Source organism: Micromys minutus (genome assembly GCF_963924665.1).
Source record: "Micromys minutus genome assembly, chromosome: 15".
In the NCBI taxonomy this organism is placed as follows: Eukaryota; Metazoa; Chordata; class Mammalia; order Rodentia; family Muridae; genus Micromys; species Micromys minutus.
In genome coordinates, this window is record NC_137984.1 from 30,230,151 (window position 1) to 30,252,140 (window position 21,990).

Sequence of the window (21,990 nt, forward strand, 5' to 3'; positions counted from 1 at the left end):
CATTTACACAATGAAATATTATTCAGCTGTTAAGAAAAGTAAAAAAATGAGGGAAAATGGATAGAGCTGGAAGCAATCATGCTGAGCGAGGTAACCCAAACCCAGAAAGAATAAGAGCTCAAGTTTTGTCTCACCTGTGGCTGTTAGCTTTACCTTGTTGGAGATATTTTATTGGGGATACCCATAGAGGTCAAGGACTTAGGAATGGTCCAAGGATGACAAATTTCAGGTACAATAGAACACAGTAATATAACAGAGGAGAGGGGAAATACTGGAACAGGAAGGGTTTAATGGAGAGGGTATTTCTATCATCCGGTGATCTTCTGGATTTATCCTATGATTTTGTTCTGACAATTATACATGTAAAAAGAAAAAGTATATAAATATAAACATAATGACTTATTTAGCATGCTCAGACTATAAGATTTTTTTTTTTAGAATCTCAATCTTACTATTTTTTTAAAATTCTATTCTTGTTTGATGTTTTACTGCCTTTATATGGTTTTTGTCTGGGTTATTTGCAAATAATATTGTTTTGAGTAGAAATGGTCCAATTTCTTTTGATAGTTTTTAATCTCATCATCTCTAGAAACCGAAAAGCTTTTTATCTGCTTCTTTCTCTCCTTTAACTGACAAATGATTTAAAACTTTGAACACATATATCTCTAATATGGGAGGTTAAGCCAACTGCAAACATTTTAAGGAACTAGTCTCCACAAGAGGTCATTTTCAACTCTGACAGTTCATGAGACGTCTCCCATAACTTCACAAAAGCTATGACATTGCAGTTTTCTTGCATGTGAAACACGTTGCAAGTCAAGAAGGGAAGAACCATGTGTGTCTGGGGAGCAGGCACAGCTGCTGTTCTCTTCCTGTCGTTTTCTATGAGCTCTGCCTCTGCGTTGATGTTTGACAGTGTGTGTGGAATATCAGCAACCAGGGACGTTCACCCTGGCTTGTGTGTTTAGGACTTCTGCTGAAGTTCAGTGGCATTCTGAAGGTTTTCCTCCTCTTTCCAGGTCAGTCTGATCGCTGCACTATTGGCTCTTCTATAAAGGCAGAGCTGCTACAGCGAGCTCCAACACCATTATCAAGAACCGCATCATTAGGCTGTCTGCTGGCTATAACTCCAAGATAAACAGTTACTTCTGTCAGCCACAGCATTCCAAAAAGCCCAGCGATCACAACTGGGCAGCTGAAGACACAGGTCAGAGCCGTTTTTGACTGAGGTTTATTTCTTCTCTTGATCTCAGGACAGTGAGTTCATCTATTTTGTTTCTAGCTCCTTAAAGGAGAAAGATGTTTTAATAGTGTGTGCAGAGTGTTTGTGTGCTCACAAGTTCACAAGTTAAATTGTAGTCCCTAGTCAGATGGTGTTGGAAATAGAACCTACAGGTGGTAATAAGGCCGGAGACTTGATGCCTGGTGTTAGTGTCCTTATAAGAAGTAACCCAGGGAGGTTTCTCACAGCCATTGAAGCTACCAGAAGCCAGCTGTCTGCAGAGCAAATGAGCCCTCACCAGAAACAGTCTTCCTGTGTGTTGATTTTGACTACCAGCTCCCGGAACTCACAGAAATGCAAATACTTGTCTCAGCCACGCACTGTGCGATGCTCTGGTAACTCATTCTGAAATGTGACATGAGCGATTCTTCACCACGAAATGTGGCACACATGGATGAAAATGATGGTGACAGACTGTCACTGCTTCCCGTGCCCAGCTGTGCTCACATGCCACACTCGCCAGGGCTTATGTGCCTTTTGTGCAGTGGAATTTATGTGCTGGTCTGAGTATGTATCTGGTCTTAGAAGCTCCAACCTCACTGTTGATTTAAAAATTAAAACCAGATTCTTTCTTCTCTTCCAGTGTTGGAAGCCCAAAGGCAGATTGAATGAGAGTAGCTGGAGCGAGCAAACACTGGTGTCCTATAGACAGGGAGGGCATCTTGCCTGAGCTCTCTTCTGTTGCCTTCCAGTCCGATGCACACCTCCCATATTCTGTCAACTGCTCTCATGCAGTGGTTGCTGACGCCTGGTAGAAATCCTCCATTTTGATACTTCAAAGCTGTGCATGACCTTGTTTATAGTAATAGATATTTTTTCCAGAGTAACTAGGCAAACAAAACGAAAATTTAAATATGATATAGGATTATACCTCATGATGTAGTAAAAATAACTGTCTGGAAAATAGGACTCTAGAACAAAAATTTAGATTTCTTAACTTTTTAACACATGTGACTCCTTTTGTCCATTTTTAACATATTCTTGGGTATGTATAGAAATTATATATACAAGCCAAACATTTACTGATAAAGAGTCATAAAATTTTTTTAAAACCATTCTTTGGTGTACATGTCATTTTGCTCGTTATTAAAGAGAAAGGAAAATTTGCACACCCACGGGATGATTGTACTTATTTACTTTTACAAAACATTAAAATTTCAGCTAACTGTGCACTACTGCATGATAGAGGCCATCTCCAGAGGGATTTTAGAGTTGACCACCATTTGGATTTGGATCTTCCAATTGTGAGCACTAAGAATATTGCTCACAAAAATACACACTGTATTTCAAATGTATAGCAGTCTACTGTTGAGCTGCAGTGGTTTGGGACAATGCTCACATGTTTGGTCTGTTGTGATAGCATGTGCTCAGTGCGAAGTGCATGTGTGTACAGAACCAAGCTGCAGAAATGTCATGTCAGGCATTAAGGACAGGCTCCCCTAAAAAAAAAAAAAAAAACAAAAACAAAACAAAAAAAAACTCCTGAATAAACACTTAATTTCAAATTATGTTTTAGTCACTATGCAATTAGGATACTTTCTGTTGACAATTGTTGTGGCCCCTGTGTCCAGTTACTTCACCCCATATGGGATCAAAAGCCACAGTTTAAGAGGTGGGGTGATAGAGAAAAACATTAGGTTCCTAACTAACAGAAAAGATGGCATTCTCCCATATACACAGTCAAGTAAAAAGTTAGTTTAATTAAATAATAGTAATAGACTATAATATTAATGGTAGTAAATAAAATAAATTTCAAAGATCTATGATTTGTATAAACAAAAGAGTAAAAAATGCTGTTTGAAAGAAAAACATTATTTTTAAATTTATATATCATGGTATTAAAATGTCAATAAAGACTCTGATGCAGGGCTCGTAAAAAAGATGAAGTTATGAAAGAAAATTAAAAGTGAAATACACATACATCACCTTCCTAGAACCAAAATTTCTAATCCTCAGCTTTTACATGGAGAAAACTTGAAATTTATGTATTGCCTGAGTGTATGTCACTGTCTTGGGTGTAAACGTGGGTCAGCAAAGCACAATGAGCAGTCAGTCAGTCACAAAGGAGCTATCCGGGCTCACAGGAAAAGGAAAGCTTATCTCTGGCCACTAAAAATTTCAAATGGATGACGTTAAAAATAGTTTAAGTAAAAACAAATTGAAGAAACTATAGATAAAAATACATTACCTCTTGGTGGAAGATCAATAGAAAAAAGTGTTCAGAGGTAAAAATACCGATAAATTTGCATATACAAAAATGAAAATCGTAGTTGGTCCTGGTAAACTTATACATAAATATCAGCTCTTTGGGTGCTGAGGCCAGAATATTATGGATTCAACGACAGCCTTTTAGTATATAATAATAACCACTTTAAGAAACACTAAATAAACAAACAAAGAAAACCCAAAAACTAGTCTTGAAACTATTATGACAAATAACTTAATTATTAAAAACAATTCAAAATAAGCTAGCAAAATAATGAAAAATAACACACTGCTCTTTTGAGAGTTATAAATAAAGATCTACAGGGAGCAAGATGGACTAGTGCATAGAAACCTTCTGCTAGGTAGACCTAGGAACAAAGGTTTCAACCCTGGGACTTATGGGGCAAAAGGAGAGGAAAAGTTCCTATATAAGTTGTCCTCTGAACTTACACATGTGTTAAGGTATGCTTGTGATTGTGTGGGTATACACACATGTATACACACACAGAGAGACATACACACACATCATTCCATCCATCCATCAATCAGTATAATAAAATACCAAGAAAGATATTAAGAAATGTTTATCAAATAAAATATAGGGTAACTTATACAAATTGTTCACATTATAAGAGAATGTTTATATAACACAGACTCAATTAAGATAGATTAGTCAAGGTTTGGTATAGGTAAAGTTGGCAATGAATGGAAACAGTACCATTCAGTGTTGACAAGGGCGCTGGGAGGGGAGGTGGGAAGTTCCCTGGGTTACGACGATGCACGAAGAGATTTCCTAAAAGGTAACACTGAGAAGATGGGAAAAAGCATTAAAATAGCCACAGATCTTAGAGAGCAACTTCAACTGTAGGAACGCACTTTAAGAAATCACTTAGACCTGTTCATGGAGATTGATGTTCCTTTTGGTTCTCTGTAGCCTTAGTTATGCTGACACAAAAACATTCAGTAAGAGACATGTGGTGAAGCACATTGTTAAATGGATGAGTTCAACAGAACCACGAGCAACTGAACTGAAGAGGTTTAGTAAACTATGCTTTTGCAAAACATGTATAGTTTGACATTTGTAAAGATGGAAGTTACTGGAGTTAAATATGCAAAGTAGTCACAGTAATGAGTAGAATTTGCATTTAATATTTTAATGTTTTAGTGTATACATGTGCATGCCTTTATGCTGTGTTTGTATAATTGTATGTATGCAGGTGTGTGTGTGTGTGTGTGTGTGTGTGTGTTCGCAGAGGTCAGAGAACAACCTCAAGTGCCATTCTATGGAAGCTCTCACGTCTACTTTGGAGAGAGGATCTCACAGGTGGACTGGGCTGACTGGGTTGACTTGGATGACTGGGCTGACTGGTCGGAGTACCCCATGATTTGGCCGTGGCTGCCTTTCCATGCTGGGATTACAAGTACTCACTACTGCATCTGGCTTTTTATACTTGAGTTCTGGGGTTCAGACTCAGGAGGTCCTAATGGTTTTCAAGAAGAGATTTACCAGCTGAACTATATCACCAGACCATTTTTTCACATTTTAAATTTCTCCTTTTTATTTTTTTTTCTAATTGCAGCAAACACTGCTTTATTGTATTTTTATACCTGCATGTTTTCTTAAACCTCAATGGACCCTTTGACTCTTCCAGAAATGGGTATGTATGTTACCTGTGTATCTGTGTACATGTATATATTTCAACAGTAAATATGCATTGTTACATATTTAAAATGAGATATAGATATTGGCTTAATATGTTTTGAGCCTGGGAAATAACATTCTGCAAAAGTCTTATGTTTAAGTATTAGAGGCATTTATAATGATAAACCTATTTGTTTCATTTGAGTCATGATCTCCTGTATGCCTGGTTGGCCTTGGATTTGCTGTTTGTCTAAGAAAGACCTTGAATTTCTGATCCTCTTGCCTTCATTTCCTGAGTGTTTGAATTGTAGCCATGTGTCACTGTGCCAAGTTTTTGGAGTAATGGAGATCCATAGGTATCCTGTAAGCTAAGGAAGTGCTTCTGAACTGAGTAAACTACATCCTCAGAGAGTAAAAATCATCTTTAGTCCTGTAGCTATACAGTGATATGTAAAGTAACCAGGATATGCTACAGTCAGATAAATGATTACTTTACTCTGACTATCTTCCACTCGCTTATAATACATGTCTTTCTTGTCCCAGAGCATGTTCGAGACTTGGTAACTTCCTCAAGCAGACATTCCGAGTGTGGGATTCCCAGCCAGGATTCTGCAGTTCTCAGGGGAATAATCTGTCTCCAGTCTTCGAAACCTTGTTTGGGACACCAGAATTTTTACTAAATAATTAATTTGTAATTCATCAGAGAAGATGTTGAGAGCAAATTGAAAGTTGATTTTCACCTTGTAAGGGGGAACATTCAGCAAGCAGAAGTGTGACTTAATGATTCATTTGTTAAGTTATGAATGACAGGACTGGCACCTAGCAGCATCCCAGGGCCACAAGGTTTGATAGCTTAAAAATACATAAGAAAAGTAAATATTGCTACAGTGAAAGGCACACAAATGGAACTTTGAAATTTAATTCTTTTAAAGGGCTGACTTACTACATAGGATATTGAAGTATGTGCTCAAATCCTTCAGAGTGTTGATACTTAAGTATCTGTGTGTGCATATATCTATGTATGTATGTTTATGAGCGTGGTTGGTATATGTGCACATGGTTGTACAGACATGGGAAAAACCAGAGGAGTGCCCTGGTACAGGCCAGAAAAAAACCAGAGTCCTGCCTCATTCCCTATGACAGGGTCTCTTCTTGATCCTGGAACTAGTTGGCAGCTGACCATTTACAATGATCCTCTCTCTGCTCTCCACAGTGCTGAACTGCCACACTTGAGATTTTTCTATGGGTGCTGAGGATTTGAACTCGGGTCATAAAGCAAGAGCAGCTAAGCACTCGTGCCCACTCAGTTATCATCCAAGCCCCCTCAAGAATCGTACATAATTGTTTAAGACTTACGGATATCTCTCATGTAAGGCCCATAACACATCTTCATTCCAGAAAATGTGAGATGCTACGTTCTGAGAGCTGAAGGCTATGAGTCTGACTACCAGGGAGACTTGATCCAAGGTAAAACTGGTAGATCTCGGTGCAAGAGTGCCATTGCACTAAAAAAATGCTGTGAGGAGTTGGGGACAGAAGGGATGCATGCCACTCGAGGAGTGTAAGTTAGTAACGCCTAATAGATTGACTCAGAGCTTTGTGAGGAAACTAAACATGGAGCTACCTTCTGACCCATCCTTTGCAATCTTGGCTCTGTGTACACATGTAAGTAAATGCATATCTGTGTGTATGCATACACTACACATTGCACAAGCCATCTATATGAGGCCTTTGTAGAACAAAGATGAGAAAATTGTGGAATGCATAAATTAAAAACTTTGCATCCTCATTTTAAAAAATATATTCATGAGGTATGTGATCTAAATGCAACAAAATATACTAAGTTTCGGCGTCTAATTTAATGATTTGGGTCAGTGTATTGCAGTTTTAAAACCATGGCCTTTATTGTGATGCTGGACATTTCCATTTCTGTAAAAGTGGCTCAGGGGCCCTTGGCTGCCATGTCTGCTTTACTCCCAGGTTTTAGATGCCTCTGATTTTTCACTTAACCATATATCTGTTCTTTATAAACTTTCACAGAAAGAAAAGCATATAGATGAGTGAGTGCCTGTTTTTTTTTTTTTTTTTTTTTTTTTTTTGCAACTTAAAAAATCCATTACATTCATTTCCTCATTATGTGAGTGTGTATATGTGTATACATGTATATACATGCCAGAACAATCCTTTTGAGTACAAAGGACAATTTTCTAGAGTCAGTTTTGCCTTCTACCATGTGTGCCCTGGGGATTACATTCAGATGGGCAGGCTGGACAGCAGGAATCTTTATCAGCTAAATCATCCCCGGCCTTTCAGTTAAGAATTTGGAAGTTTCCCAGATCGTTATATCAGAAACTAATTTGTTTTACTCATTGAAGTGTTCCTTTAAAAATACTTATTTTATGTCTATGAGTGGTTTGCCCACATGTATGTAAAGTTACTGCACGTGTGGCTGGTGCCTTAAGAAACCAAAAGAGGGTGTCAGGTCCCATGGAACTAGAATTAAGGATGCTGCCATGGGGGACGTTTATTAGCAAAATGTTTTAAGTTGGGAATGGAACCCAGGTCCTCTACAAGAGCAGCAAGTGCTCTTAACCATCAAGCCATCTCTCCAACTCTGACTATATTTATATTCATGGATGTATGTCATAATTGTTTTAGCCAGCAGACATGTGCTCAAGTTCTTTCAATGTTTGGGCTGTTGCATGTTAGGCTGCTGTCCTAATTTGCTTCCTGTTGTCATGCTAACGACCATGGCCAGAAGTAACTCAGGGAGAAACAAGATGGGGAATATTTTGCTTACCCATGTGAATGTTGCAGTCTACACTGTGGGAAGTCATGGCAAGAGCTCAAACAGGGCTGGAACCTAAGGGAAAAACTGAAGCAAAGACCATGGAAGAATACTTCTTACTAGCTTGCTCCCAGGGTTCACTCACCTTGTTTTTGTAGCTTGTTTATCTTCCTTAATTAATTTATTTACTCACTTTACATTCCAATTGCAGCATCCCAGTCCCCTCCTCACAAACTCCTTCCCTCCTTATTCCCACCTGTCAGGTGCCACCCAGCCCTGGGGCATCTAGTCCCAGCAGGGTTAGGTACATCTAGTCCCAGCAGGGTTAGGTACATCACCTCTCACTAAGGCCCTACAAGGCAGTCCAGATAGGGGAAGGGCTTCCAATGGCCAGCAACAGAAAGAAACAGGCCCCTCTTCAGTTGTTAGGGGACCCACATGAAGACCAAAAGCTGCACATCTACTAAAAATGTTTAGGGGCCTAGATCGAGATGCTGTGTGCTCTTTGGTTGAAGGTCAAGTCTCTGTGAGTCCCCACGGATCTAGGTTAGTGGCCTCTGAAGGTCTTCTTGTGGTGACCTTGACCTTTCTGGCTCCCTCAATTCTAACTTCAACTCTTTTACAAGACTCCCCTAGATCTGCCTGATGTATGATTGTGGGTCTCTGCATCTCTTCCCATCAGCTGCTGGATGAAGTCTCCCAAGAGACAGTTACGCTAGGCTTCCATCTGCATAGCAGTATATCAACAGTGTTAAGGGTTAGTTCTCTCCCACAGAATGTGTGTCAATCTGGGCCAGTCATTAGTTGACTCTTTCCTCAATATTTACTTCATCATTAGCTCTGCACATATTCTAGACAGGAAAAATTCAGGGTCAAAGGTTTTGAGGGTAGGTTGATGCACCCCTCTTTCCACTGGAAGTTCTGCCTGGCTAGAGGAGATCACCACTTCAGGCTCCATATCTACAGCTGCTAGTAGTCCCAATTAGGGGACATCTGCATAGACTCCTGAGAGCCTCCACTGTCCCAGGACTCAGAGATACAGGGCACTGATTTCCATTCTCCTAGCCTTCTCTTGACTTGAACACAATCCCTCTGGTCCTTACCTCCTGTCCCACAGAGTTCCCTTCCTCCACCCACCTCCAATGTCCACTTTATTTCCTATTCAGAGACTCTCCTTATTACTTAGTTTCCTTGGGTTTGTGGATTGTAGCATGGCATCAGTAATAGTGTCAGGGTTTTAGACAGGAGTAAATCTGAAAAGTTTGAATATGGGTGGGTGTCCCCATGCCTCAAATAGGAGCTATATCTATCTACTGGAGGTCATTGCTTTAGGTTCCATCTCTCCACTGTTGGGCATTTCAGCTAAGGTCAATCCATTGAGTCCTGGGAGCCTTTCACATCTCTGAGGTTTGGAACTTTCTTGAGTTTTTTTCTGCCCCCTCCACTTCTGCATATCACAATTTGTTCTCTTGGCCCTATGGGCTTCTCTCTTGTCTCCCCATACCTAATCCTCCTCCCCTTTCTCACTAAGGTCCCTCCCTCCCTCTGCCTCTTGTGATTATTTTGTTTATCCTTCTAAGTGGGATTGAAGTAGCCACACTTGGGCCTACCTATTGATAAGCTACATATGGTCTGTGAGTTGTACCGTGGGTATTCTGAACTTTTTGGCTAATATCTATTTATCAGTGAGTATATACTATATAAGTCCTTTTGAATCTGAGTTACCTCACTCAGGATACTATTTACTAGTTCCATCCATTTGCCTACAAAATTCATAAAGTCCTTGTTTTTAAGAGCTGAGTAGTATTCCACTGTGTAAATGAACCACGTTGTCTGTTCCCATTCTTCAGTTGAGTGACATCTGGATTGTTTCCAGCTTTGGACTATTACAAATAAGGCTGTTATGAACATAGCAGAACACATGTCCTTGTAATATGGTAGAGTACCTTTAGGGTATATTCCCAGGAATGATATAGCTGGGTCTTCAGGTAGAACTATTTCCAATTTTCTGAGAAACCTACAAATTGATTTCCTGAGTGGTTGTATCTATTAACATTCCTATCAGCCATGGATGATTGATTCTCTTTATCCAAATACTTGTTATCATGTACTGTTATGTGAGTTTTTGATCTTAGCATTGTGATTTGTGTAAGGTGGAATCTCAGAGTTGTTTTGACTTTTTATTTCACTGATGATTAGAGACTTTGAACATTTCTTTAGGTGTTTCTCAGATATTTGAGGTTTTCTCAGTTGAGAATTTTCTGTTTAGTTCTGTACTCCATTTTGTTTTTAATTTTTTTTTTTTTTTGGTTTTTCTGGAGTCTAGCTTCTTGAGTTCTTTGTATATTTTAGATATTAACCCTCTTTTGGTTGTAAGTTTAGAGAAGATATTTTCCTAATCTGTAGGTTGCCATTTTTATCTTATTGACAGTGACCTTGGCTGTACAGAAGCTTTTCAGTTTTATGGGGTCCTACTTGTCAATTGTTGATCTTAGAGCCTGAGCTACTGGTAATTTGTTCAAGAAATTGTCCTCTATGACAATGCGTTTGAGTCTATTTTGCTCTATCTTTTCTGTTAGATTCAGTGTATCTGGTTTGCTGTGGAGGTCCTTGATATACTTGGACTTGAGCTTTGTACAAAGTGATAAATACAGACCAATTTTCACTCTTCTACATGCAGACTTCCAGTTAGACCAACACCGTTTGTTGAAGATTCTGTTTTTCACTGTATGGTTTTTGTTTTTTTGTCAAAGATCAAGGCCTACAGAAGATACTAGAAGGGGAACTCCAATATAAGGATGGTAACCACATCTGAGAAAAAATAAGAAATTAATCTTCTCACAACAAAACCAAAATAAGAGAATCACATGAACATAATACCACTTCCAAAAACAAAAATAACAGGATCCAATAATCATTGGTCTTTACGATTTCTCAATATCAGGGGCTCAATTACCCAATAAAAAGACATAGGCTAGCAGACTAGGTATAAAAATAAGACCCAAGATTTTGCAGCATACAAGAAACATACTTCAATAACAAATACAGACACTACCTCAGAATAAAAGTCTGGAAAAAGGGTTTTTAAGCAAATGGTCCCAAGAAACACACTGGAGTAGCCATTCTAATATCCAAAATAGGCTTTTACCAAAAGTTATCAAAAGAGATGGGGAAGGACACCTCATATATGTCAAAGTATAAATGCACTAATATGAACTCTCAATTCTGAACATCTATGGCACAAATACAAAAGCACTTACATTCATAAAAAAAACTTTACTAAAGCTCAAAACACATAATGAACATTACACAATAATAGTGAGAAACATCAAACCATACTCTCACCAATGGTCATGTCATTGAAACCAAAACTAAACAAGGACATAGTAAAACTAACAGAAGTTAATTGTTGATTTTCCTGAGCTATTGGTGTTCTAGTCATGAAGTTCTCTCCTGTACCAATGTATTTCAAACTATTCCCTACTTTTTTCTTCAGTTAAATTCAGCGTGTCTGATTTTATGTTGAGGTCTTTGATATAGGTGGACTTGAGCTTTGTGCAGGATGATAATTATGGATCTTCTACATGTATACATTCAGTTAGCCCAGCACCATTTGCTGAAGATGCTTTCTTTGTTCCATTGTATGGTGTTGGCTGCTATGTCAAAATTTAAGTATCCTTAGGTTGTGGGTTTGTTTCTGGATATTCCCAATGATTCTATCCCACTGGTCAACCTGTCTCTTTTTATGTCAATACCATGTGGATTTTAATACTATGATGCTATAGTATAGCTTGAAGGCAGGGATAGAGATACCTCCAGAAGTTTTTTTTATTGTACAGAATAGATTTAACTATCTTGGTGGGTTTTATTTTAATATAAAGTTGAGAATTTCTTTTCCAGGAGCACATATCCAGAGATGGCATCACCTATGGTGGCAAGGGCAATCCATGCCCACAAGCAAAAGTCAAACTGAATCTATAATAATGAGCTGGCTATATCTCTACTTGTCCAATAAATGCCCAAATAATTTCCACAGATATTTGCTAAACCAGTTTTATTGCTGTTCAATCTACAATTGTTTTAAAATTAAAAGAACTCTAAATGTTTATTAATTGAAAACCAGTTAACAAAAATGTGGTAAAGTACTGTTCAGCTGTGAAGAAAAACAAAATCACGAATTTTGCAGTTAAGTGTAGGACTAGAAACTGATATAGAAAGTAAGGTAACCCAGACCTAGAAAGGCAAACACCCCATGCTTTTTGATATCTGTTAATCTAAACTTTCAGATGTGAGTATATAACCTGAAGTAACCATACAAACCAGAAAAAGCAAAAATCTCTTGGGGGCAGGGAATGCTAGAGAAGGGAATAAGAGTGCAGGTGATTTGAAAGTCTAAACGGTGACAGTGATAGAGGCTGGAATGAGGAGGAGGAGAAGAGGTCAGTACAGGAGGAGATGAAAGAGGGAAACAACACTGAGAATGGCAAAAAAATGCCATAAGGAATAACACTATTTTCATTCATACAATATAAACTTGTTTCATACAAAATAAATGTATATGTATGCGTAGTTAGGTTAAACAAAGTTAGGCCACTTGAGCTGATGATGTATCTATCTCCCAAGAGTCATTGAGGGTATAATAAAAATCCAATACCAGGAATGAGAAACCTTATTTCCAAGTGTTGGGCAAGGTTGTCCAAGTTACCCCCGTAAGACATAGGCCATTGCTCCTGTCCATGGTTGCCTCCTTGAGCATGACAGTATGTCTCTGTTGGTGAAGAAGACATGTCCTCAGACATAGAACAACACACTGGTGCATGAACTGAGGAGGCCAACTGGCAGGACAAAGCTGCAGAGCTAAAGGTGTGGAGTTGCCAGTGTTTTCCATTCTCCCTCCATCTCCAGTTACTCCTTTTCTTTCCAGAAATGTCTCCAGGTGGCAGCAGGATGGTGGTAGACCTCTGCATACTGGTATTCCAACCACTTGGAAAAGAGGAATCCACAGAGAAATCTTGGCAGTTATTCTGGCAGGAAGCTCTGAGCTGTATGTGTGTGCTTGTTTATGTGTGTGTGTTTGCTCACAATTGAGTGTGTGCTCACATCTAGATTTGTGTGTGCATATGTGTACATCTATGTGTGTATCCTTGCATTTGTAAAGGGTATGAGTTTGTGTGTGTGCTTTTGTATACCTTTGTGTGTATGTGTGCTCACATTTGGGGAGGGTGTGTGTGTTTATGTGCATGTGCGTGAGTATTTGGGTATGTGATTTTTGAACTAATTACTGAGAGCAGGAAAAAGTTAATTCTGATCAGCCTGGTCTTTGAGTTCTAGAAAGTGGGTCAGGTACAGTGGGGTTCAAAGCACAGATTGTACTTGATACCTGGTCGATCCAACTTGGTAAGTTCTTCCTGTGCTCCACAGTGAGTCACAGAGAAAGGTGAAGCCAGTTTCTTCCAATAAGCGATCTGGACAGTGTTAAGTGCATGTTGTAAACTGGCACTTTCCTTAGCACCCTTACATTCCCCAAAAGTACAATGGGCTGTTTGGCCAAGTGGCTCACAACAGCAGGCAAGCAAACTAACACAAACTAACCTTTTATAGTAACAGAAAAAAGATGCGGAACCCCTGTACATTACGAGGCTATAGGGCAAAACAATACTGATTCACTTCTAACTTCTTCCTTTTATATGTAATATACTTAAGTGAAAAGTTCCAAACCATAATGCAGATAACTTTGCTTATGAACTTTCTGAGATTAACCAGTTACTTTCTTGAAGACAGAAAAAAAAAAGGTGCCTTTGGTCTTTGTCCTTCTTTCAGGCTTAGGAGACCATCTTACCCAGATGAGATTTTCAAGGAAGTGTTTGTTGAATGAACAGCACAGTGTTCTGTACTAGTATTTTGTGGAGTCACCTATGGGCTCACTAGCTTGTGAGATACAATCTGCTTTCCCCTTGTTTTGCAAAGGAATAAGTTTGTAACCAAAGCCATCTCACTTGCCTACAAACCCATAAATAAGAACCAGGTTCAAACCCAGGTCACCTGATGCCACAATATTCTTCGGATTCATTTTTTAAAGCACACATTTATGAAAATGCTATTTCCGGATAACAAGAGACAAAGCCAATGAACGGATACTGTACATGTCAATAGTCCACAGCCAGGGGTCACTTGTGAAGGAAATGAGAAGGGTGAGATTTTCTTGGTAACTGTAAAGCATGGGAGGATTATTTATTAACGGGTGAGTCAAATGAAGGTGCTTACAATAAAGTCATCTCTGTTGGGCTCCAACAATCCCGAGTGACAGGGCATTGTTCTAAGGCTGTGATGCTGATCTCTTTGTCCTGAGGTGATCATGTAGAAAGGAACAAGATCAAGGGATAGCCTCAGTGGCTGGTGGTGTAAAGAAACCACATTCTGTTTTCAAGACAGCAAATTAGTTGACTCATACAGTGAAGCTCTGCAGACCTAGATGTAGTAGCAGAGCTAAAAAGACGGCGCAGTGGCGGAAGTGCACCAACTCGGAATCTCTCTGGGCCATAGTGTGAGGAGGCCATTGTCCCTGCTAAATAGCTTTGGATGGGATTGTTGATGTTTATTTTACATACATGCATCTAAATTACTTAAGTTGACATTGCCAATAATCGTGGCTGGTTCCAGGAAGAAATGACAGCGTGACAGACATCTCTGTTGTTTCTTACTCTCCTTCAGTTTGACTATTGTTTTCTCTTCAAGTAACCTGAAACATGCTTAACCTAGCTTAAATAATAACCAAGATAAGGTTGCTTTTGTTACGTTAGATGTTCAGAAGCAGGGTGCTGTGGAGGTGACTGATGTGCTCACAAAGGTGTCACAAACCTGGACTGTTCTAAATCTTTGCACACATAGGTACATTGTGAGAAGGCTCCAGGGCATGTTCTCTTCTTGATCACAAGGCACTACGTTTTTTTTTTTTTTTTTTTTTTTTTTTTGCATCTATATTCACAGAGGAGGACTGAGAGTCAGGCTACTGGTGATTATATTGAGAAATTGAAAACAATACGTCATAAAAATAAATGACTATAAGCTACAAAGTTGCTCAGTACAATAAGTAATAAAATATAATTATATTTGTAGATCATAAATTATAAAACCACCTAATTAATATTCTTTGTGAAGGATTCACTGACACAGACCCCCAGCAAAACAAGGGTCATTAGTCATTAGGAATTAGTCATTAGTCTTTCTGTGAGAAAGAGAAAGAGGGTACTCTGGAGGCTGAGGCAGGAAATTTTCAAACCAGCCTAGGATATATGAAGAGATCTTACCAAAAATAAGAAATAAAATAAAATTCTGGGACTAGAGAGATGGCCTGGCCATTAAAGGCTAGACTCAGAACCAAAAATTAACACAAAATTTTGTGTACTTCATGCAGTAAAATTCAAGTTATAGCAATAGCTAATCTGTGAACAGTGGTACATGCTTCAGTTTATTTTGAGTTAAGAAGAAAAACCACAGGATCAAATATTCCTGGGTCACTCAAAGCTTTAATTTTTATCTTCCAGCTACTATAGACTTGGATCAAGTAGCTATCTACTGGCTTGTCTTTCATTCTGCTAAAGAGAACTGTCCCTATTCTCTTAGAGAATAAATCTGCTTACCAGCCTTATGGCACAACCTTGCTGCTCTAATAAAAAATCAATATGTAAGATATGGGTGGCTTACCATGGAGATATACAGTTAATGACTTTTCATGTGAAGAATGTTCAAATGACCACAGTAATGACTATTAACAGATTCATTGAAAAACACAAAGAAAATCTGTGTTTCTGAATAGCATATATTATTAGCTACACACACAGAGACATGCAAACACACATAAATATACATCCACCCATAAGAATGTGTGTGTATACTGCATATGTTATGTATAAGAAGGATAAGATGCATACAATGATAAGATTATTTGATGTGATAATACATGTGTATACACACATATATTGCACACACACACACACACACACACACACACACACATATACACACACACATACAAACCCAAACACAGCTTCATTAGTGTCATGTCATAACCTTGTCTAATTTTGATCAGCCATACTCATTCTGTTAACTCTGTGGCTAAACAGAGTTGCTTTCAGCTTGTGTTAAATGCCATGTGTCGTATGTTATGATTGCTGCAAGCAGCAACTTTACAGCATGGTCTGTAAACAATGTCCTTCCTGAATGACAGGCAATAATGGGAAACAACTGTGAGTAGTAGATTCCAAATCCTGTGCTGGGGACAGAGTTTCACAGGGTGGCTGGGATGAAGCACTTACACACCAGTGTAGCCTCTCTCATTGTTTCAGAACCTCTCCTACTTGTTTTGTATAAAGACTCCAAACAGTAATAACTAACCACGATGTGTTTTAAATTAGCACAAAACTTTGCAAATGACCAAGGATGCTTTTAAATTTTAGGTTATATACTGCAAACAAAAGTGACTGTAAAATACCAACAGCGAGATTAAAATAAACTATGCGGATTCTGTCAATTTACGCTGCAGATGCACGGAACATAGTAACTTACAGCTTTCATAATATAAAAATCTAGAAGAAGTAAATTAGAAATTACTTATCGTTCTTAGCTCTCAGCTCTTGGGTTTTATTTTGCTTGTTAGACTTTTTCTGTTTTAGAAAAAGAAGGTAAATTTTCTACTTGCAGAAGGGAAAGTCTTTTGGTTATTAGACTCAAATACTTCAAATATCCAACAGAAAAGAAGAAACACACAGAGTTATTGCTCTAAAAACCTTTCTAATGTAATGACAAAGTACTAGGAGTTTGAGCTCACAGAAAACCAGAAAAGGATTTAAGAGTAAATCACATTTTCTTGAGCAAACTTTTACTAATATTAATAGCAGTTTTTAAATTCCAAACTAATGCTCACTCTAATTTACTTTACGTGCTTAATTATAGTACAAGGCTAGAGCAAGGTTTCTGGTGCTTTTTTTCTGAAAGTATTGTATCTGATAGTTATTTTCTGATCTTCATCTCTTGTCTTAAGCCTAAGAATTATTTACCTCCCCAAGAAGAATAGAACAGGTTCAGACTAGGTTCTGGTGAGAAGTAAGAGAAATTCTTCAGAATTAATTTTGATCCCATGACTCTTAAGACCTCAGTTCCTCACACAGAAACCCATGTTTCTATCTTGGGCAACGTGACATAAAGCCATTTGTATATGTGTATACATGTTCATGCATGATGGTGCATATACACCCATGCAGTCAAAACACTCACACATACATGAACAAGTCTTCAAGCAAAACTCCACATTTCCAGAATAGCTCTAACTGTACAGGAGCTGACTGGGATATACAAAGTTTGCAATAGGTCAAGTGTGTGATTGAGTGGCCATCTTAATCTAGTTACATGTTTTTATTTGTAAATTTATAACAACAAAGTGCTTAAAAACCAAATGTCAGTGGACCCTTGTATCAACATCTGTACTCTGATAACTAGGAAGCTACTTCTGTTTCATTTTCATAACGATTTTTATGGGTCCTGAACTGGTGTGACACATTTAAATTGAGTTCAATAAAACACACAGGTTATATACAATCTCCACTGTAACTTACGAGTCAGAAGGATGCTTTGGCCAGAAGCATGACCCAGGACATAAGGAACATATTTGAGTGTGCCACACTGTATTCCCGGTGAGCTCCTCATCATTCCTGTTGCCATTTTAAACCCAATACAGCAGCCCATATAGTGTCAAGAAGCCAGAGTTGACATTATTTATTTGGATATAAACAGTAAGATTGGATGGGGCAACTCGTCAATTCCTAGTTAAATTAAAAAAACAAAACAAAACTAAACTAAAAAAACAACAACAACAACAAAAAAATGACTAAATTTATCTGGTATGGAGTGCCTTCCTTTTTCTGTGGTCAGACTTCCCCACACCTTTGGGTATACCTTAGCCTGGCCTTGTGTAGTCCAGTCAAGTTACCTTTATAGCCTTGTTCCTCATTTGTTGGAGCTCATGCCTTAACTTTCATCCTCAGTCTTCAGCTGAGCCAGGTATTTTACTTCATGTTCTCTACACATGCTTTTTTCTATTCCCAAGAGTCAGAAATCTGTCAGAGGAGCCCTGCTGAAGAGTAGAGCCTGGGGCCAATATGCTTTTATGGAAGGTTTTAGGTAATTTGGACATGAACCTCAAGATGGTCCTGTACCTGTTCTGGGTGGGAGCAAAGATATTCTCAAAGGAGACATTTCTCCTCACCTCAAATTTCAGACTGTGGATGTAATGAACCCCAATGAATTAGATTTTCTCCCAAGAATCATATGCTGAGGGGTAGGGAAAGGCTGAAACCCGGGCTGCTAGGCAAAGGAAGATTATTTTCCAGTAAGAAAGCTCTATGGTGTCTTTAGATGCACATTGTAAGACAACTGAGTCCCTTCCTCACATTCCCCCATTAACCTACAAAGCCATTTGTTAAGTGTGTCTCCCATCTGTGCGGTGTTTTAAGCAAGTTGGTGTGTACTGTTCTCAAGGTGTTACTCTTACAGGAAATGAATTAAGACAAGTGGATGAAGTACTAATGTAGCCGTTGGCAACCCTCTTACCTTTCCTGGTTGGCTCATTGTTTACCTAATTGCCAGGAATAATATTTCATTGTGCGTGGAATGTTGGCATCAGGGGACCAGGTTCCAGCTTATTGATGGTTCAGAGTTTCTGAATTGATGCCCTCAGCAGGCTGCTGCCCTGATGAATGGCAATTACGGTGGCTCCCACAGAGGCCACTGTAGCCAGAGTATTTACTCCTTTCAAATAATTGCCCCTGAGGAGGCGAACAGGTAATTGTAACATCTGAAAACCATGCTTTTGGCTCTGAATCAAAGAGTATCAATCTCCAGTACAGAGGTGTTAGGAGTGACCCTCAAGAGTTGTTAATGAATGGTTTCTGGGGGTTTAATTTGAAGACCAATTGGAGAAAGCTTAGAGCGTCCCTCACCCTAATGCCAATTAAACTATTGCAAAGAAACCTAGGTAACAGTGAGGGGAGTCACCAGTTTTTGAAATTTGGAATATCCTTTAGTGATTGATTAATTTTAGACTTTGAGATTGTGTTGCTTAAATGATTCAATGCTTTTTCCTAATTTTTTATTGTGATTTAGGCAAGGTTAACTAACGATCCTTCAGTATAAGTAATGATAGTGTCCTGGGGCCATTTCAGAGTCTTCTACAAAATGATATGATTGCTAGGTGTGAAACTTCTTTGTTTACTCTTTGTCTAAACTTGACTTTTGGAAAAACTACTGCCCAATGCAGGAAATAAAATAGAAAGTACCTAATAGAAAGTAAGAGCAAGCAGCAAATGTATGATATGACGTGGTCTCATTACAACCTGGAGGTCCAGACATCCCAAAGCAACAAAGAGAGGGAATAAAGAAAGTTAGTTTTCTTCACATATAGAAAGAAGTACAGACAGATCATAAAGTACTTAAAAATCCAAACTACTTGCTGTATAAATATTTGTCCTTCTTGAATTATTGGAAAAGGGTTAGCCCATTGAGCAGACCAGGTCTATTCAGCTGAAGCATCATTGATCAACAAGCCAGGGGATTCCGGAGGATTCAGTGTCATCGCATTTCAGGCTGATTAGTGTTGCCAAGAGGAGTGATTCGGAGACTTCAAACTAAATTATGAGTCAGTTCAGAAACACTCAACAATCATAACAACAACTCCGAGAAAGTGATTTTGAACTTAAGCAAATACAGATCAAAATGATGGGATTAAAATATGAACATTGGTAAAATTAGCTATGGAGACATTCTATAAACATATGTGAAGCTTAAGAAATTGAAAGGCTATCAAGATAAAGGCAAATTTATACATGGAGCCATACACATAAATTGCCTTAATCTTGATTTACTGAAAGCTTTGATACACCAGTCTCCTTCTGACACAATCATGGCCTTGTTCTCCTAATTCGATTACTGGAACTGAGGGGTATCTAGATGTACTGGATCGAGGCATGACTTTTAGAGAGCATCTGTTCCAGGTACCTGCCTGTAGGCTGATAAATTTCTCAAGCATGATGACAAACAGGCTTTAACTTAAAAGCCAATTCCAGTAAGCTGCAGGTTGACTGTCTAGATCCCTGTGCTAAGGCGGATGCCTAGGAAGGAGGGAGGAATGATATGCTGATGTCTACCATGAAGTTCTGCAGGAAACTTCTCTGACTGCAATTAGTCGTGGCCAGGAGTCAGAGCCCAGACACACACTGATGGGAGCTAGCTTGAGTTCCATGCATTTGTCCCACTAATATTCAGCACAAGCCGGTAGATATGTGGGATGGAGTAACCAAGCACACTATCTAATAGAGATTCCCTTCTGCCAAATTTGTCTTTGATGTGTTTGTGTCTTTCTTTATTAACTTCTGTATCCTGAAGAACCTAAAGGGTCTCATGGATACGTGGTTGGCCATGTAATTCTTTAGGCTTGTGAGCGCTCAAACAGGACACAGAGACAGAGAATAATCTTTATCATCAGCGTGAGATGAGAGTAGGTGACCTTGGCATCATGCTCTGCCATTTAGACAGCTACAAGAACTTAGACTTATATCATTGCTCAGTCCCTTTTTCTCCCATAAAAACCCGGCCATATGCTTGGAAAATATATAGAATCATACCGGTAATTGCCTCCATTTGCTCTGCCCCTGTTCCAAATCTATTCATCCTTAATAGGTTTGCAGAGTAGTAAGAAGTTCTCGTATGAAAGATGTACCCAGTTCATTTTGACAGACATCCATATTACTATGGGAGTGAACTCAGCTGATCCTAACTCCTTATTTTGAGAGTTTGCCTCTTACTTATAGGCTCTTTGTATGATTTAGAGCAATTCTGAAGCTATGGGATCCCTTTAGATGTCTTTAACTTGGCGCTATTTTGGCTCAGTAACCTGTTTACTATCTGTGTTTGTCTTTGCTGTTTCTTGTCCATCTGCCCTCAAATTTACCTAGAGCCTGTGCATGCAGCAAACACAAGATCGCACATATTCAAAGCTCTTTACTAGTGTGTGATAAACTTTTTCTATGTGCTATTGCTTCTTCCCAACATTTGAGGAGTTGCTCCTATATAGCATGGTTGAAGAAATTTAGGTGAGAGACATTACAAAACGTAATTCAACCTCGCAAGCCAGGGAACTGGAATTTGGCAGCCCTCTCTCTGGCAATTCTCTCTCACTTGTAAATCACTGCTAAGCAGTGTGCCCTTTATAGGACAGAGCATTGTGCAAACTCATATGGAGTTTGCAAATTAGACAGGTATCAAATTCAGTGCCTACTTTGCAAAACGTTCTATACCTGCTCAGTCTGATGGTTCTCTCCTGCCTGCCTTTCCTATTGCTGAGCATGGGCTGAAAGCTTCTTTGTTAAGATTCTAGGCTCTGCTGCAACATAACCCGTAGGGAGTTTTTCTATGCACTTCAAGATCTGGAGTGCTGTATTGATTGGATTCTATGACCACATGAAGTTGGTTTGAAGACGTATATGTCATCCATAGTTTATTCCATGTTATTTATAATAATCATATTCAGTTTCCCCGGAGAATCTTTCAAGAGATGGTTGTTGCTCAGTTCTGCCAGAGATAGAAAAACAGAATTCAGTTCTTTTGACAAAGATACACTCATACAATGTGAGACCCAGGACCAAAGAACTAGAATCCAAAGTAATGAAATTACTTTGGTGGCACCATGGGATTGTCAGAGTCAATATTCCTATAAAGCCAACACCAGAGTTTGCTCTATTCATCCTAATCAAGGGAATCTCTGTTAGAAAGTTAGGTGTCTTCTCATGGCAAGTAACCTGTGCAAGAGCAGTGGTGTATTTCTTCATCTCACCTAAACCTGCTCAGACTGTAACACAGGTTTGCTTCACAATCACACCATGATTTGTGACATCTTAAATTACAAGTTAGTGAAACTTTCTGAAGATAAAAAGTGTTAAATGACTGTTTCAGATTATCCTGGAAAAAAAAGTAAGTACCAACCTAAGAAAAATGTCATCAGATAATTCTCGATGGTCACTACAT

General features: G+C 38.7%; 1 protein-coding gene across 1 annotated transcript in view; it reads right to left on the reverse strand.

Annotated features, from left to right (window-relative positions):
• Window positions 1-1,020: 1,020 nt before the first annotated feature.
• LOC308430434 (EGF-like and EMI domain-containing protein 1) overlaps window positions 1,021-21,990 on the reverse strand; it is a gene marked incomplete at both ends in the record, with an annotated part of 682,839 nt that continues 661,869 nt past the window's right edge. The window contains 1 exon segment of the mRNA XM_080929594.1: window positions 1,021-1,195. Coding sequence (XP_080785720.1) covers window positions 1,021-1,195 — 175 coding nt within the window.